The following is an 18,704-nucleotide window of genomic DNA, read 5'->3' on the forward strand; positions in this document are numbered from 1 at the left end:
CCTCCCTGCACGTGAATCAAAGCAGGGGCTGGCGGGAGCTGCTGTGCTCCGGGCTGGGCACAAGAAAGGAGCGCCCCTACTTGTGTCGCTCTCGCCTCGCACCCTGTCCACCACGACCGCCCACGGGCGGGGGTGGGGAGGCAGTGGAGACCCTCCCTCCGCTCCGCGCCTCCAACAGCGGCTGGGCCGCCCGCTCCCGCGTTCCTCGCCGCAAGTACCGCGCGGCTCTGCCTGCGGTCCCACGTCCACCTCACGGACCGGGGGTGGAACTGAAGCCCGCGGAGGGACCGAGCACGCGGCCGGGAGGCGGCGGAGCTCGAGCCGAAGAATCAACTCTTTGGGGCTCCGGTGACGCCAGAGCCACTTGCGTGGGCTGGGTTGTCAGGGCGCGCGGGGCAAGCGGCTGGTAAATATTTAGGGCTGTAACCTGGGCGGCTCGCCCCTGCGGTTCCCCTGCGGGCGCGTGGCGGGGGCGGGGCCCGGGGCACTGGGGCGTCCCCGAGGGCGGCGGGGACAGAGCCGGCAGCCCCGCCCCGCCCGCGGCTATAAGACGGCGGCGCGCGCCGGTGGCGGGCGCTGAGCGGGAGAACCAGACGAGCGCACGGGCAGGGCGGAGCGCGCTGCGTGGCGACCCCGGCGTACCCCGGCCTCCTCGGCGTCCCCGACCCGCAGCTTTCAGGACCCTCGGCGCGCGCCGCCCCGAGCCAAGCCCTCCCATGAAGCCGCCCGCGACAAAGGGCAGCCCGGCGGCCGCCGCGGCCGCAGGTGAGTGCGGGATCCCGGGGTCCCCCTTAGAGTCCCCAGCTCTGCAGGTCGGGGGCGGGAGAAGAGGGGTCTCGTGTCATCCCTTTACACGCACACCCGGCGCCTTTCCATCCTCCACGGCGAGACCCGCCCCAGCGTCGCCCGAGCGGGCTCAACCTCCCTTCCACGCCCTGCTGGGGATCGGAGCCCGACCCTTGGGGGCGCCTCCGGACCCAGTCTTTCCACCGCCTCCAAGCCCGCACGCGTCGCGGGGAGCAAGCAGGCGACAGCGCGGCGGCCTAAGGCCTGCAGCTTCCTCGGGCGCGGGCTCAGTTTCTTTATCTGCACAATGGGCCAGATGGCAGAACGCACCTTAGGAGGTGGTTGGGAGGAGGCAGAGGCAGTGGCTGCGTGGCTTCCCTTGGCAAACGAGAAGGCAATGGCAGTTACCCTCGGGAAGGGCGCCGATCCCTCCCCCGGGCCCCGTGGAGGGACGGCCGCCCCCAGGCGCTGCAGTCCACCGAGCCCGTCTCCCTGCCCCCAGCCCCGGCCTTGGACTCGGCGGCCGCCGCGGACCTGACGGACGCGCTGTGCGAGTTTGACGCGGTGCTGGCTGACTTCGCGTCGCCCTTCCACGAGCGCCACTTCCACTACGAGGAGCACCTGGAGCGGATGAAGCGGCGCAGTAGCGCCAGCGTGAGCGACAGCAGCGGCTTCAGCGACTCGGAGAGTAAGTGTGGCCCCTACTGGGACGGTGCCGGTGCCGGCGCCGGCGCCGCTGGATTCCCAGGACCTGCTCTCAGTTTGCCTATCTACAAGCCGGGAGGGTTGAGTCTCCAGGGCTGTAGGCTAAGCACTGTGGGTAGTCCCGGGTACGTGTTGGTCCACCTGTCACCTGCAGGTGTGCCGAGCTGCCGGATAGGAGCCCCGGGACTCCAGCCAAGGCTTTGCACGGTTTCCTCTCCTCTCCTCCTCTCTCTTCCTCTCTCCCTCCCCCCTTCTCTCCCCTCCCAGCCCTAACTTTTCAGAGTATGTGGAACAAGTGCCACAGGAATGGAGAGGGCACAGCGCTGAAACATTGGGGAAACCAGGCGGGATTTCATAAGCTGCTACTCTGGGCATTTTTGGAATAACTTCTTGCACTTTCTACTGGCCCTAAGCTCCCCAATGCATGCAGTTTTGCAAGACTCTCTGGGGCCGCTGAGGTCAGCTACGGAACTTTAGAAAGCGTCCCCCTTCCTCCAGGCAGGCCAGCACCCGGGCTGGAAGGCAGTCGGGTATGCGGGTGCTTCCTGGTGACCTTTCTTACAGTGGAAGCTCTCAGGGAGTCTCTTGGTCCTCTGTGACTTTGCAAAAACAGAACAAAACAGCTTTTACAGGAACTCAGATGTCCTGGAAGGATAATAGATACCTGTTTGGTTATCAGCAAATTTGGCAACTCTTGAATATCACATGATTGTCGGTTTTCACATCCTGGATTGCTTACTGTTTTTCCAAGGGAATTTCAGAACTCTCCTGTGTTACTCTGGGGTCTTTAATTCCCTGGTAGGTTACACGCATGAGCATCCTTGACTCTGGAAATCAAAGCGGCGATTCTCTTGTTTTGCTCCATTCCTGGGGAGAGAGATTCAGTGCTGGACTTGAACCTGAGCTGCGATCCTGAGAAGAGCCAGAGGCACTCTCAGCGCTGGTCAGGATTTGAGCTGGAAACCGGAACTCCAGCTTTGGTTTCCTTGGTGGCCCTGCCAGAGGCTTGATGCGGGCTGTAGCTCTGGAGGTGGAAGGGGCGGGAACTGTGATGCCACTGAACGCGCTGCGCCTTTTCTATTTCTAGAGAAGCCTTACAATTTTTGAAAGTGGTCTCAGTACCTGTGGCCAGACTTCATCTGTCTCTTTCCACTGGGGGCATGGAGCAAGAGATTCATCAAAGGCAAAGTCTCCCCGCCATGGGACAACAAGCTGGGTTGATCCGTCACTGCTGCTTTGTGGGCCAGAACAGCTCCTTTGTCAACCACAGCCTCGTTCAGCTAGACCACGGCCCCGAGCTCACCCATTCCTGGCTGAACACAGCTTCCACTGGCTGGCATTTCAGAGCTGGCATCTGTTTTCAGAGGCCTCAAAGAGAAGGCACTAGAAAAGCCTTCCTAACAGTAAAAGAGGGAGACATTGGAGATGGAATCTGCAGTTTTTCTTAGGGTGTATGTGCGTATTTTTCTCTGTGCTTTTGTTGTTAGCTGTTAAAGTAGCCCTTGGTTTGGTGGTTAGAGAAGTCCTGGGTAAGGTATAAAGAAGACTCAGATGACTCCCGTCTTTGCTATAATATGTAACTTGCCTCTGACAAGGCTGGGTAGAGTCTTGGCAGGAGCTGTGTGTATCTAAATAGTAATATCCTAAGGACGTGTAATACGTATACGCTGACTGTGGCCAGGAATTGCATGTAGACATTTGTTACGCTGATTTGTCCGTGGAGGAGCATGCAGGAGAGACGTCGATTCTACTGACATGGAAAAGGGAGACACTCCCCGGTGATGAGAGTACCAGCAGCTCTCTTTTGCCAGGCCCGCAGTATGGTGATTGTATGGTGACTTATTAGCTGCTACTATTAGCGATCTCTGCTGTTTCTGGAGCGTGTATCTCCTACGATCCCTAGCACAGTGCTTTAAGATCGTTGACGCTCTCCCCTTTTTTCTGATAGAGTAGCTTGCAGCACGTGGGCTCTCTCTCTAAGGCCTTGCTCTATCACCACGGATGGTTGGCTCGAATGGGAACCAGAGCCTCGGCAGTGGACTGAAGTCCCATGGATCTGGGTCTCCCGCTTGCTTATCGATGCTGCTTGGTTTTGACAGTCTCTCTTCCAGGTGGTGGTCATTTGGCAGGGTCAGCGGAGCCCAGGCTGAGCCCTGGGTGGCCTCAGTTTCTCCAGCTTGTAAAATTGAAAGGATGCTATTTAAAGTGCTGTTAGAAACATGGGTAAGCTCGTGATCAGGAAGGAAGGATTTGTTCTGTTTTATGCTTTCGAAAAACCTGAAAATGCATATACTGTGGTCTGTTGCGTGGAGCCAGTGCCTTGCAGGAAAGTGCTATGCAGGGAGCCATGACATTAAATGCTATGGATGTTACTCTGGTTTTTGCACTCTGTTTTATAGCTCCAGCTCTCTGAAGGTGTGCCAGCTTTACAAGGTAGATAAAAACAGTGTTCTTGATTTTAGAAGAAAATTTATATTTCTCATTAAAAACAAATGGGGATTGTTCGCTTTCAAAGCAGGAAAATGGGTATTCCTTCTCCCATGCAAAGAGGCCGGTTACTTGGATAGAAAAGAAGACCGGATATTTAGTGAGGAATTGGTCCTTCCAGCGCCCCTTCTCAGGGAGGCCTCCTAAGACATGGAGAGGACCAACGTAACACCTGCAGGTGACTTCACATGAGGGCGGCCATGCCAGTGGTACTTGATCTTTATAGGGATCGTCACTGTATAGGTAGTTGTTCTGATAGGGTGGTTGATCTACCTAGGTTGTTAGATTGTGCACGTGCATTCTGACAGGTAATTTCAGGCACTTCAGCGGGCCTCATTTTCACTTCCATGGTAAAAGGGCAATGCAGTTGAGAGCTCCAGTAGTGTTTTCCAAACTTAAAGTCAGAGGTGCTTTAGAAATGGTGAATATCTTGGTTTTGAAGTTATTGTTAAAAATTTATTTTTTTTTCAGTATTTTCAAAACTGTAAAAACACATCATGGTTTCTTATAAATGTTTACTGGTTGGCTTTCTGAAAAGCTTGTAACACTAACTCAAACGGTAAAAAGCGGTATGAACTCATCTGGATGTCACGGAGCTTCACACGCGTTTCTCCTTTGGCAGGGAGCTATCTTGCCACTTAGCAGAGAAGGTCTGCCGTCTGCTGTGTGAGCCGGGGCTGTTGTGAGATGCTAGGACCGCGTTAGGGGACGAGGAGCTGGCAGGGCCAGCACGAGCAAGACTTAGGACACCTGCGTGTCTCTGCCCTGAGAGAGGGACACCTATGGGCCCAGGGGACCAGCAGGACAGGGAGCTTGGCAGGGGCTGATGTGGCCTGGGAGCCACTGAGACTGGGACCTGCACTTGCTCACGTTGTGAGAGGATGAGGCCAGGGAGGAGCCCTCTGGGTGCCCAGGGGCTGTGTTGGGACTCCCAGTAGGTGACAGGCCTCCCTGTGACGCCTGATGGAGCTGTCCCAGATGGGCCATGGTGGGGGAAGGGAGGAGAGAGGCTGTGTCTCCCTCCCTGCACCCTGGGGGGCTGTGGGCATACAGATCCTGAGGGTGCACTGCCTCTCCACCCCAGGCCCTGGGCTTGTTTTTTTCTCAGTGAATTACTATAGTTCGCTTGCTTTAAGCATGTGGGATTGTTCTATATTTACAGGAGCTCTGGGCAAGGTTTACTGTCTGTGGTTTTACTTCCCCCTGGAGTAGCACATGTCAGTGCTAACCCTAAATTACCTTTCTCCCAACCCTCCAGACTAAAAACAAAACAAAACAAATACCCACCTTTTAAACAAGTATCTGTTTTTCTAGCAGAGTTTCTCAAGCTCTGTCAGTGCTCCTAAAGTTAGCAGCTTGCATGTTTAATATGCTTTTATTCCTTTTGATGATGTTTTAGAAAACCTGGTCCCAGAATTTGAGGTTCCTGGCTGCCGTACACTAAAGGGGGAATTGCCAAGGACATTTCCAAATGGGACGTGAGCTGCTTGAAAGACAGGTTGTCAGCCCCTAAAATACCCAGCCTCCCCACCTGCCCAGGTTCCCCAAATCACCACCGGTGACGAGTCCCCCAAGCTCCTATTAATAGCACTACTATGATACTGGGGTGGCCAGTACTACGTTAACGTGCTTTTAGCTGGTGACACATTGCTATCATTTCTCTGGCCAAATTGGCCATCACTTCGCAAGGAATAGGGATCCGAGGGAGGCGCACAGGACAGCAGGCGGGGCCCTACTTCCCCAAGCGGACAAGTTCCCTCCCTGTGCAATCTTAGCGCAGTTTCGTGGACAGGCATTCTGCTGGGGAACGGAAACAGAGCAGCCTAGGGCGTGGGGTGCCTGTGCTGGGGCTCACTCTGGGGAGGTGTGTTCTGGGGCGCCTCTGAAGAGGAACCTCGGAATGGTGCTGCCGTGTGAGGAACGGGAGCAAACCTGGCCCAGGGTCTCGAGTCCTTGGTGTTTCTATAATGCTCTTTTCTCTCCTGGGCCTGCTGTCCCCTGCTCTTGCTGGGAACTGCAGGATGCATGAGCAAACCCCCGGGCATCGCACACCGAGTGCCTGGCCTGAGTGGCTGTTCTCCCTGGGCCAGGAGAGGAGCTGAGGGACTTGCACAGGGACGCACAGCTCTCTCCTGGCCTCCTGTGCTGTGCAGCCTGGTCCGGGGGGCTCCTGAGCTTGCTGCTCTCACGTGTGCCATAAAGACACACGTAGACTGTCACTGTGGCAGAAGGGGCGTGCCCCGGGTTCATTTCCTTCTGGTGGGTGAAGGTTGCACATTTTAGAACCTGCAGTTGGGTCTGTCCCCGACTGTGCACCTCATGGAAAGAGACAGTGGAAGGCACAGGGCGGTGAGCCAGGGTGTGGGCTGGTGTGTGTGTGTGTGTGTGTGTGTGTGTGTGGTGGGGGCGGGGAGGAGGCAAGTGAGTGGAAGCTGTGTTGGTGTGCCTCCCTGTACGCATGTTTATATATAGATACTGTAACTGGTGTTTGTCCCCTCGCCTTCCCTCCTCGGGGGAGTAGCCTGCGTCCCTTAGCAATAAGAGACAGCCTCTGATGTCTTCATCGCTTGCTTTGCAACTGTGTGTATCTGTCTGGGAGCGGTCGGTTTGTCTTTTATTTTCTGAGACTGGGGAAAATGCTTGCGTGAGGGAGGCATTTAGGCTCCACAGGATCAAGCTAGGTTGTGGTGATAGCTCGGGTGATTGTTCATTTCCTACAGTTTCTCCAGCCACCTGAGTGTCCTGGGGCTCTTCTGGAATCCCTGCTGGATTTGCTTTTTCCTTTTTCTTACCACCCTCCTTCTCACGGGCCTTTTCTTTTCGAAGATTGATTTATTTGAAAGTCAGTTACACACGCACACACACAAAGGGGGGAGAGAGAGAGAGAGAGAGAGAGATACCTTCCATCTGCTGGTTTACTCCCCAGATGGCCACAACAGCTAGGACTGGGCCAGGCCAAAGCCAGGAGTCAGGAGCTTTATCTGAGTCTCCCATGTGGGTGGCAGGGGCCTAAGATCTTGGGGCATCCTCTGCTGCTTTCCCAGGCCATTAACAGAGAGATGGATTGGAAGTGAAGCAGGCAGGACCTGAACCTGCTCCCATGTGGGATGCTGGCATCACAGGCGACGGCTCTGCCTGCTGTGCCACAGCTCCAGACCCTATGCGGGCCTTCTCTGGGTCTACACTGCTCCTTCCTTGAAAACTCACTAGTATTTGGTCCACATGCTTGGGAGATAAACAAAGGATGAGCACGCGTGGCTGTCAAATTGCTGAACAGCTGGGGTGGGGCACACGTGAAGCCAGAGCAAGGTGCAGTGAGGTGTGGCATCGGAGCTGGCTCTCAGGTGCCAGCTGTCTTTGGGAGATAGAGGCCAGAGCTGTGCATCTTGGCACTGCCACTCCGGCTATGGGGGTGGGGCCTATGCTCCCGGTGTCCTTCAGAGCCAAAGATAAGGTGCCAGGGGCGTGGCCCTTCCTTCTGGCTTGCAGGCAGCCTGCCCGACACTCTGTGGTTTTCCCACTCCTTATCGCACCTCCTCATTCACGGCGATTCCTGTGGTTACTGCCTGGCCACGGTCCCGGGTGGAAGGGAGACATCTTTCCTTGACCAAGCCCACACTGCGTCTCTGGGGGAGGTCCCACCCACAGACCCAGCCGAAGGCTTCCTGAGTTAAGGTGAGCAGAGGCAAAGCATCTTCAAAAATGCCAACAGGACACCTGCAAGAAAGGGTCCCATTGCCAAGTGCTCCCGGACAGCAGGGCCACGCTGGTTTCTTTATCACAACACTCCTCAGGGACCGGCACGGTGGGGCCCCACAAGGGACGTCCCTGACGGCGCTCAGCATTTCTCTATACACCCTGCTGGAGGCCGGTGCTGTGGCACAGCAGTTAAAGCCACCACCTGCAGTGCTGGCATCCCATAAGAGCACTGGTTTGAGTCCCAGTTGCTCTACTTCTGATCCAGCTCCCTGTTAATGTGCCTGGGAATGCAGTGGAAAATGGCCAAGTGCTTTGGTCCCTGCACCCATGTGGGAGACCTGGATAAAGCTCCTGGCTTCGGTCTGGCCCAGTCCTGGCCATTGCAGACATTTGGGGAGTGAACCAGCAGATGAAAGACTTCTCTCCCTCTGCCTTTCCCTCTCTGTAGCTCTGCCTTTCAAATAAATAATTTTTTTAAGACCCTGCTGCTTATTATACAGGGTGCAGGTGGCTTTTGTAACTTGGGCAAGTTCATTTAGAGTTCAGGAGACCAAAGAGCCACGTTTTTGCCTTCTGCTGAGCTGGAAGCAATGGACTTCAGAGAACCCCAAGAAGTGGGGGCCCAGCCACACCGTCGTCATTCACCTGTAGAGCTTTCCAGAGCTCATCTCTGCCATGACTGCAGCTGCCTTTGTGATCTGTTTAAGGGAGGAAGGCTGTTGCCTCGCAACCTCCGTGGCCACATCCTGCTTCCGCTGCCTGCCCTGCCTTTGGGCCCTTTGAATGCGGTGCTGCTCCGCCAGCAGCTCCTCTCTGCATCACAGATGCACAGCTGGGCTGGCCTTGGGTTGGTTTCCTCCCCTTTGGTAGGACTTAGAGAAAAAGAATCTCAGAACTTCAGAGCTGGAAGGGATTTTAAGGATTATTTAGTCCACTTGCCCATTTTAATGAAGGGTAAGCTGAGGTCCGGAGAGCAGAGTGGGAGGATTGTTAAGTTCCGGGCTACAACCTTGTGCTTTATTTTAGAACAAGAGGGACATTTTTCATGATGGAGGATTCCTTATGTTAGGGTGGGCATTTGGTGATGAAAACACTGCCTGGGATGCCTGTATCCCATAGCCAGGTGCCTTAGTTCAAGTCCCTGCTCCTGCTCCTGCTCACCCTGAGAAGGCAGCAGGTGTGCTTGGGTCACGTGCTTGGGTCGCTGCCAACCCACGTGGGAGACCCACAGTGCATTCCAGGCTCCTGGCTTCAGCCTGGCTCAGTCCTGGCTGTTGCAGACATTTGGGGAAGTGAACCAGCAGATGGCAGATCTCTGTCTCTTTACCTTTCACATAAATGAAAATAAATAACTTGTAAAAATTAGAAAAATAAAAATAAAATCTCAAACACATCTCCCACTGCCCCTCAGCAGCCGCGAGTTGGCTTAGCTGCACTTGAGACGCCTGGCTGGCAGGCTCCTGTGTGTCAGCAGGGGGCTGTGCTGGCCATGGTGGCCCTCACACCCTTCCTTTTATAGGGCAGCCAGGACCTCTGGGGTGCTTGACCAGAGACACTCGCATGCATGCGATGCACACACACCCCAGTCTCAAGTCATTTGGAGGCAGACATACACAGTTTGGAGCCTGAAAGGCTTCCCTCACTCTGGATGTCCCGCTTTGGCTTATCTTAGGGCTCTGCCGCTGGCACTCGGCTGCCTGTGGACTGCTGAGTGGGTAGTCTCACGAGTGTCCTTTCTAACGACCGTGGTGTCTTTCCCCAAAAGGTGCTGATTCGCTGTACAGGAACAGCTTCAGCTTCAGCGATGAAAAACTGAATTCCCCAACAGACCCTGGCCCTGCTCTGCTCTCCCCCACTGTCCCTCCGCGGAAAGGTAAGCTCCGTGGTTGCAGTGTGACTTTCCTTTTTTGCCTTTTTTAAAAATTTATTCCTTTCCTTTTATTCCTGGCCAGCCTTTCCCAAATGTGCAAACCAGTTAGATGAGAACTTGTTATTTCTCAGGATTCTGACCACTGTGAAAATGAAATCAGATTGCTTGGGGGACAGAAAGCCTGGATCCCCAGGGAAAAGGCCAACTTGCAGACTGTAGACTGTTCTTTCTCGTGTGTTGCAGTCACCACTGTGCCAAATGCCAGTGTTTCTCATGAGTCTCCTCCCAGGCTGATTGGTTCTAGAATTTAAAGCAAGCTGTTCAGTCTTGCTTTTTTTTTTTTTTTTTAATTGCATTAACTATTAAGCCAGTGCTTTCAGATGACCAATTTAGCAATTAAATGGGGTGTTCATTATGAGACAAGCAGTGACCTAACGTAATTCAGAATAGCAGCTCCCACTTGTCTCTGCTGTGATATTAATAGACCTAAAAAGTTTTTAATGATGCATGAGCAGTTTCTTATTTTTTGAAACTGGCAAAGCCTCTCCAGCAAGAGAGCCGAATGTTCTGTTGTTCTGGACAGGCGCCCTTTTGAAAACAAAAGGAGACTTTTTTCCTTAAAAAAGTTACACTTGCTGAAAATAGTTGTAGAATGCAAGAAAAATGGAAATACGAAGATCCCATCACTTTTCTCACTCTGGTGTTGAGACAGAACTTCTGTTTCTCTCAAAAGACACATTTTACATTCCCTTCTCAACTCAGCCCCATTAGCAGCCCCCGGGGAGCCTGCCGTGAGCTCTGGAATTCTGGGAGAGCAGCTGACAAAGTGCCTTAGAATGTGCCCGGATTTTTCTACCTGATCCTCAAGACACAGGCATTAAGGAGGGGGAAAAAGCTTGGGGGGTTGAAATAACTTGAAAAGCTCAGAACAATGGGCTATTTATAGTTGGCAGAGGTGAATTTGTGAGCCCATCCAGCAGTGCAATTCAGGGAAGGCACACAATGACAAGCTACAAGAAAAGAGCCTGATACAAAGCTATAGAGAGATCACAATCAGGAGCTGGATTCAATACCTGTGCTGGCAGGCCCCCAGCCTCTGCCACCTTCCTCTCACCGGCAACAGTAGCTCTTGGGGCATTTCAGTGGAGGAGTTCTGGGGGCCACTCTGCTACCCTGCGGTGAAAGCAGAAGCAAGCCTGTGTCAGAAAGCAGGTGTGTCCATTCCACACCCCGCCCTGCTCTCTGGCTGGTTTTTACTGATAACTCAAGTCCTAGGCAATTGCAACTTTCTATCCCCCCAGCCCTCCCCAAGCTTGTAACAGAGCCAAGGGAGATTCTTCTTCCAGGCAAGGCAGTGGAAGAGGGTGGTGATGGGAGAGGGCTTGAGATGGGGTCTTCAGGAGTCAATTTCTGAGTTTGCTGCAACTAAACCCGGGAGCAGACCCTGAGGAAGGGCAGGGGGCACTCTTCAGAAAAACCTCTGTAGACAGAGGTGCCGAGAGGAAGTAATCCATTCACCCGCCACCGTCACTGATACGGACACTGAACTCCTTCTCCTGTGTTACAGCCAAACTGGGAGACACAAAAGAGCTAGAAGACTTCATTGCTGATCTTGACAGAACACTAGCAAGTGAGTACACGCCCAGCATTAAAAAAATCAAACAGAAAACGACCTGACACCTCTGATGAAGTGCTCTCAAGTTTCCCAGCTCGCCCGGGGCAGGAAGTTGCATCACAGGGCTTCTTTAGGCTGAGAAACAGGACCCCAGCGGCTGGGGGAGAAACTCTGAGGATAAGCTTGCCTTAAAGTAGACCGCGCGCCTTTCTGAGCAGGGAGAACAGGTCACCAGTGAACAATGGCGCTTTGTTTGAGATGGAGAGTGAGCAAGGTTGGAGCTTTCCCGTGGTGGCGGCCTGCCAGGCTTCTCAGAGATGAAGTGAGCCCACCGACCACATTTGCCCGACTCCAGCAAGCCAGGGGCTTCCCTCCCAGGGGCCAGAGTGCTTTCCCCAGGTTAGATCCAGGGGCTTGGGGAGGTCTAAGAGTTGGGTGTTGGCTGGGGGAGATCTTGCTGCCAAAGACCCATACCACCCATACTGAACGGCCTGGATTACATATGCAATTTCTTGCTTCCCATTTGGGCCTAACACTGATGGTGACCTATACCGGGTGACCCAAAATGCCGGGAACTGAAGCTATCAGGTCACAGTTACAGTGGGGGGTGTGGAGGGGAGGAATGGAAGGGACGCGCACTGTGGATTTGCATGTTCTACTTCCGTACGATAGGGCTGCAAGAGCTGGGACAACCAGCTGGAGCTGCCGCTCCTTGATCTTTCAGGGAAAGGGTTGATTTCGCATCAGAAAGACGCTGTGCAATGCACCGCTCAGTAGCCGGGTAAATCAGAGTAGATCCAACGGTGCCTATTCAAGAATAACTCTGCTCTTAACACTCTCTCAGGCAAACCTAAATATCAGGCATAGTCCTTGTATCATCTCCGTGTACCTGAAATTTTGTTACCTCCCCGTCTTACACGCTGTACCACGCTACAGCAGAGGTCCTGGGCCTGTTTTGACAGAGATGAGTACAGCCGCAGCCCAGTTTGTGTCAGACCCACGGAACAAGTCCAGCCACGTCACGGAGTTGCCGCTGGCCACCCAGTCATCCTACCTCGCAGGCACACGTTGCGTGGGAGGCTGCCGCTAGCTGTGGGGCTGTGATGTGGTTTAGCCTAGACCGTGACCTTCTCTAAGTGGATAACTTGCCCTGTCTCCCATGTACAGGCATGTGAGGCAGGGCGTTCTGGGCCTTGCATCCTGCAGAAGCTTCAGGAAGCTCGGAGGACCTGGAAAAGCCAGCTGCGGAGGGGACGGAGAGGAGCCCTCACCCACCACCTGGCCCTTCTCAAGCTCGCCTACAAGTCAGCCCTGGGGCACACCTCTTGGCAATTTAGACAGTGAAACTGACTTTGTTTACCTGCTTGCAGCGAGTTAGGACAAATGATCCACGCTAATGTTGTGTTTTAAAACATGGCTTTCCTGTAATTTAAAGTGCTTTTATGGAAATATTTGTAATTAATTATATATAGTTGGAAATAGTAATATGCTTTTCCCATTATAATATATTTTTGTATACAAATAAAATTTGAACTGGAATCTATTTTGTAAGCTTCCTTTTCTTTTTCTTCATTTTTCCCATTATATTTCAATTTAAATAATATTCTCTTAAAGGTCATGTTTAAAATGTATTTATTTGAGAGAGAGCGTGTGCACATGTGCTTGCATCCACTGTTCACTCCCCAGATGTCCATCACGGCCAAGGCTGCTGGGCTGAAACTGGGAACTCAACCCAGGGGTCCCCTGTGGGTGACAGGCAGCCAATCACTTGAGCCATCCCGGCTGCCTCCTGGGCTCTGCATTAGCAGGAGCGGGAGCCAGGAGCCAGAGCTCGGAATCACCCAGGTACTCTGAGACGGGACACAGCCGCCTTAGCCACCAGGAATTCCAGGCCTCTAGACCCCCACTGAGGCCCTGGTGCTGCCTGACTGCGCCAGACAGGAAGGTGGGGGGACTTCTGGAACCTTCTGCCACGCTCACTCAGTGCTCTGCAGGGCAGTGCGGCCAGGGACTAATGCCTGGGAAGTTTTAATGTAAGGATCATGGCTTTGACAGCAGTTAGCATTCTCTGCCCTCCTTCTCATGTCTTGGCACTTTGCAAGCACCATGGACTGTTACTATAAATTAAGGGAAAAACCAGTAGAATTGGAAATCCAGGATAAAGAAAAGTGGGGCAGCTGGAGCAGGTAAAGGTGACAGTGCTGTTGTAAGATCTGTGCACTATGGGAGATTCGATGTGTTCAATGTGCTGGCCTTGATGCCAGTGTGCAGGCAACTTCGGTGGAGCCCAGGGGTCCAGAGGCAAGGCTTTCACACAGTAGCCAGGGACACAGGGAAACAGAAAAATTCATGACTTTCTTATTTATACTTTCTTGCTTTAAAACCTTCTCTGAACCAAATGGCATACTTTTTTTTTTTTTTTTTTTTTTTTTTTTTAATTTGAAAGGCTGCAATACAGAGAGGGGAGGGAGGGGGAGAGAGAGATTGATCTTGTATCTGCTGGTTCACTCCATGGCCACCATAGCAGTGGCTGGGCCAGGCTGAAGCCAGGAGCCAGGAGCTATCTTCTACTGCTTCCTCAGGTGTATTAACAAGGAGCTTGATTGGAAGTGGAGAAACTGGGACTCAAACCAGTGCCCTAACGGGATACTGGTGTTGTACGTGGTGCCTTATCCCCCTGTGCACAACTCCAGCCCTAAATTTCTTATTCATTATAAAGCTATTTAAAAACTGTGATCCAAGACATAAGTACAGCCACCTGCTGCATGTCAGCATTGCTATGGACAATGGCTGCATATAGAGCGGCCACCCTAGAAGATGATGGAACTGAAATGACACTGCAGCCATGGTAGAATTATCCTGCGATGATGTTGGTGATGATGCTGCGGTAAACAAACCTCCTGTCCTGCCAGTCCTATAAATATAGCACTTGTAATTATGTGCAGCTCATAATACTTGATGATGACAATAAAGGACTGTGTTCCTGACTTAACTATACTTATTTTAGAGTGTGCTCCTATCTGCATAAAAAGACAGTTGACTGTAAAACAGTATGTGCCGGCGCCGTGGTGTAGTGGGTAAAGCCGCCGCCTGCAGTGCTGGCATCCCATATGGGCACCAGTTCTAGTCCCAGCTGCTCCCCAGCTCTCTGCTATGGCCTGGGAAAGCAGTAGATGATGCAAGTGCTTGGGCCCCTGCACCTGCCTGGGAGACCTGGAGGAAGCTCCTGGCTCCAGATCACTCAGCTCTGGCTGTTGCAGTAATTTTGGAAATGAACCTGTGGATGGAAGACCCCTCTCTCTGGCTCTACCTCTCTCTGTAACTCTTTCAAATAAATAAAATATTTTTTTTTTTAAGTATGCAGTGTTACGCGAGTAGCAGCCTCGAACATCTCGTGTTTACTGTGTCTCTCGGCTGCATCACTAGACCCTGTCCAGCTGTTGCCATCTACCTTGTAGGTTTGGGGGTCAGAACAGTCCACGGTGTGCACACCACGAAATCCTCTGCCCATGAGCTGCTCAGAACGTGGCCGTTATTAAGTGACGCGTGACCGTACTCACAAGCTTGTTTTTTTGAACGCTAACGGCTGTGCTTGATCTGTGTTTTCGGGCATTGATCTGTGTTTTCGGGTGCTCCATTGTGTTAGTGCCCTTGATGAAAATCAGTGGACCACAATATGTGTTTCTCAGCGGATTCTCAGTTCTATCCCACTGATCCTCGTGTCCGTTTTTATTCCAGCATCTCATGATATCGGTGACTATAGCTTCGTAGTAAGTTTGGAACTGGAACGTGTGAGTCTTTTTTGACTTTATCCTTCTTTTGCAAGATTGTTTTGGTTGTCCTGGGTCTCTTATATTTCCATGTCCATTTTACTATCTGCTTGTCAATTTCAGCAAACAAGCATAGCTGGGATTTTCACAGGGATTGCCCCGAATTTACAGAGCAGAGAGGGACAGTTGCTGTCTTAACTACCTGGTCTTCCTTGGAATTCATGAACATGCATGCCTTTCAGTTTACCTAGGTCTTTTAACATTTCTTTCATCTGTGTTTTGTAGTTTTCACAGTATAAATCTTGCATGACTTTTGTTTAGTTTATTCCTATTTGTTTTGATACTATTATAAATGGAACTATGGGACTGGCCTTGTGGTGTAGCAGGTGAAGCCGCCATTTGTGGCACCAGCATCCCGAATGGGTGTAGGCTCAAAGCCCAGCTGCTCCACTTTCAATCCAGCTCGCTAATGGCCTGGGGAAGCAGTGGAAGATGGGCCAAGTGTTTGGGCCCCTGCCACCTATGTAGGAGATGCAGATGAAGATCCTGGCTCCTGTTTCATCCTGGCCCAGTCCTGGCCACTGTGGCTATTTGGGGAGTCAACCAGCAGATGGAAGATCTCTCCCCCCCCCCCCCGCCTCTCTTTCCCTACTAAAAGTTACAGAGAGTGGGGAGAGAGAGAGAGGAAGAGGAAGAGGAAGGGATATTCCATCTGCTGGTTCACTCCCCAAATGGCTGCAATGGCCAGAGCTGGGCCGATCCAAAGCCAGGAGCCTCTTCCAGGTCTCCCATGTGGGTGCAGGAGCCCAAGCACTTGAGCCATCCTCTGCTGGCATTAGCAGGAAGCTGAATTGGAAGCGGAGCAGTCATGACTTGAACCAGCGCCCATATGGGATGCTGGCGCTGCAGCACCGGCCAAAGACCTTTCTTTAAAAAGTAAAAATAGGCCAGCGCCGCGGCTCACTAGGCTAATCCTCCGCCTTGCAGCGCCGGCACACTGGGTTCTAGTCCCGGTCGGGGCACCAGATTCTGTCCCGGTTGCCCCTCTTCCAGGCCAGCTCTCTGCTGTGGCCAGGGAGTGCAGTGGAGGATGGCCCAAGTGCTTGGGCCCTGCACCCCATGGGAGACCAGGAGAAGCACCTGGCTCCTGCCATCAGATCAGCGCGGTGCACCGGCTGCAGTGCGCCGGCCGCGGCGGCCATTGGAGGGTGAACCAACGGCAAAGGAAGACCTTTCTCTCTGTCTCTCTCTCTCACTGTCCACTCTGCCTGTCAAAAAAAAAAAAAAAAAAAAGTAAAAAGAAATGGAACTGTTTTCAGGGTAAGCATTAGCAGGGAGCTGGGATCGGAAGCGGAGCTGGGACTTGAACCCAGGCAGTCCAATAAGGGATCGCAGGCGTCCCAAGCTGCGTCGTAACTGCTGTGCTAAGTGCCTAGTTTTTCCTTGACTTGTTTTCTAAGCTGGATTTTCCCATTACCTGGATGTGGTTCTGATTTGTTCTGCTTTTGATGAGCTTTTTTTCATTACTGGCTCTTCACCGTCACTGTCGCCTTTATTCCACGCCTCTTCTGGAACTGAGGATCTAACTGCCTTCGGCAGCTCTTTCTCTGTGAGCTCCTGAGGTCTGGACTCCCAAAGTGAGACGTGGAGTGTGTGCAGCTGTGTGGCCTGGGGAGGATAAGGCCAGAGGCTTGGGGAAAAGAAACGGAGAAACGGGTTCTTTTTTTTTTTTTTTTTAAGATTTATTTATTTATTTGAAAGTCAGAGTTACACAGAGAAGGAGAGGCAGGGAGAGAGATCCTCCATCTGCTGGTTCACTATCCGATTGGCCACAACAGCTGGAGCTGCACCGATCCAAAGCCAGGAGCCAGGAGCCTCCTCTGGGTCTCCCACGTGGGTGCAGGGGCCCAAGCACTTGGGCCATCTGCTGCTGCTTTCCCAGCCCATAGCAGAGAGCTGGATCAGAAGTGGAGCAGCTGGGACTCAAACCGGTGCCCATATAGGATGCTGGCACTGCAGGCAGCGGCTTTACCCAATACAACACAGCACCGGGCCCCCAGAAACGGGTTCTTTTATGTCAGTGCGTGGGAGGGTAGTTCGTGCTGTGTGAACCTCTGTGAATAACGACTTAGGGATAAGTGGGCTGAGGATTGAGTCACAGCTTGGGCTTCTGGAAATGTCGGAAAACCTGTTTTTAGAGTTTCCCAAGTTAGGAGCACAGTCCTAATCTACTCTGAAAATTAGGTATTAAGGTCATATATGTTTGAAAATGCTGCATGCTATATATTCCACTTAGATTTATTACGTTTATGGTATATAAATTACTTAGGAGTCAGTCTAAGGAGCTGGATCAAAGACCCAAAAATACAGTGGCTCGAACATGATGAAAATTTTTTCTTACTAACAGAAGGCCTGAGAGGGTCCAAAGAGGCTGCTCCTGCTCTTGTCATCACATTTCCATCCCAGCCAGCAGAAAGGAGAAAAAGCTTGTCAAGCACAGGCTTCTTTGTTTAAACGAAGAAATACCTCATTTCTGTTCACATCCCAGCGTTCAGCTCTCAGTGAAATGTTCATTGCAGATGCAAGGGAGGATGGGAGAGGTTTCTAACTGGGCAGATACGTGTTCAGCTGAAATCTGGGAGCTCTATTATAGTGGGAGAGGAAGAGCGCAGGTATTGGAGGACACGCAGTCACCTCTGCCCTGGTCCCTGGGCGGCTCTGAATGCTACCAACCGTCCACAGCACCGCCCCGGGAGCACAGGTTGGAAACGCCTTGGCTGTTACCTTGCTCCAAGACTGTCTTTGTCTGGCCACGCCCTCCCAGGCCTGAATGCCAGGTGGGCGGCCCTTGCAACCTGCTTGTCTGTTACCTGGAGCGAGTCATCCAGCAGACAATTCTAGAACAAAATCATACTGAACAGTGTGTGTGCAATGCTGGCTTTGTGTCTGAGTTTGGGAATTCTCTGACTTCCCAAGCAAAACAAAGCCAAAAACATCTTGCACACACCCTCAAGGAAGGAGGATCTAGCGCCAGCTCAAGTATTTGGACGCCCGGCCAGCGTCTGGAACAGGGCTGCTCTCCTCCAGGGGTCAGGACGGAGCTGGGCGGCACCGCGCGTCAATCCTCGGGTGTGAGTAGCCGTTTGTGCAGTGAGGGCTCTAGCTGGGGACCTGTTGGGGATCAGTGAGGGTTGGGGACCCTGAGGCCTCTAAATGGAAATATTCTGCTGGATATGGATGGGGAAAGGAGGACAAAGTACTGCACCTCAAACTAGCCCGGGTTCAAGCCTCAGCTCTGCTGCGTGCTAGCTGAGTGACCTGGGGGAAGCCCTGTGGCAGAGGCTCTGGTGCCTCCCCCATCAGATGGGGGCGCGGGATCTCGTCTCCCAGGGTCATGGCCAAACTAGAGTGTCGAGCACACGCTGTCTGCCCTCCTTTTCCTGCTCCTCCTTTCCACGTCCCAGGGACCCTGGGCTCCTGCGCTCGTGGCGAAATGAAGCTTTAGCTCCAGTGACTGTAGCGGGCCACTGCAGCCCTACAGGTCCTTGTCTGATAGAATAAAGCGGCAGGTGTGGCCAGAGGGAGAGAGGCCGGCACACAACCCTGGACGAGCCCCAGCGCCGCCGCTAACCCAATCTAACCCAATCCATTCCGTTCCGCGGGCCTCAGACCCCTGCAGATGAAGGGGGGGGGGCAGTGCTGTGGTGCAGCGGGTTAAAGCCCCAGCCTGCGGTGCCAGCATCCCATCCCATGACTGCAGATTCAAGGGCTA

The 18,704-nt window shown here is 52.8% G+C and overlaps 1 protein-coding gene across 1 annotated transcript; it reads left to right on the plus strand.

Annotated features, from left to right (window-relative positions):
* Nucleotides 1–553: 553 nt before the first annotated feature.
* On the plus strand, nt 554–12,705 carry RGCC (regulator of cell cycle). The gene is made up of 5 exons (XM_051850648.2): nt 554–765; nt 1,289–1,474; nt 9,443–9,550; nt 11,115–11,177; nt 12,330–12,705. Exons 1-5 carry the CDS (start codon nt 717–719, stop codon nt 12,335–12,337), a joined length of 414 nt encoding a protein of 137 aa, XP_051706608.1. The 5' UTR covers nt 554–716; the 3' UTR covers nt 12,338–12,705.
* Nucleotides 12,706–18,704: the final 5,999 nt, after the last annotated feature.

Source organism: Oryctolagus cuniculus, chromosome 9 (genome assembly GCF_964237555.1).
Source record: "Oryctolagus cuniculus chromosome 9, mOryCun1.1, whole genome shotgun sequence".
Classification (NCBI taxonomy): Eukaryota; Metazoa; Chordata; class Mammalia; order Lagomorpha; family Leporidae; genus Oryctolagus; species Oryctolagus cuniculus.

What these genes read in the sequence shown, in the direction of transcription:
- RGCC (XM_051850648.2), top strand. Translation starts at nt 717, where the DNA reads ATGAAGCCGCCCGCGACAAAGGGCAGCCCGGCGGCCGCCGCGGCCGCA. An exon ending in GGCGGCCGCCGCGGCCGCAG is followed by an intron (nt 766 to 1,288) that starts GTGAGTGCGGGA and finishes CCCTGCCCCCAG; the next exon opens with CCCCGGCCTTGGACTCGGCG. An exon ending in CACTGTCCCTCCGCGGAAAG is followed by an intron (nt 9,551 to 11,114) that starts GTAAGCTCCGTG and finishes CCTGTGTTACAG; the next exon opens with CCAAACTGGGAGACACAAAA.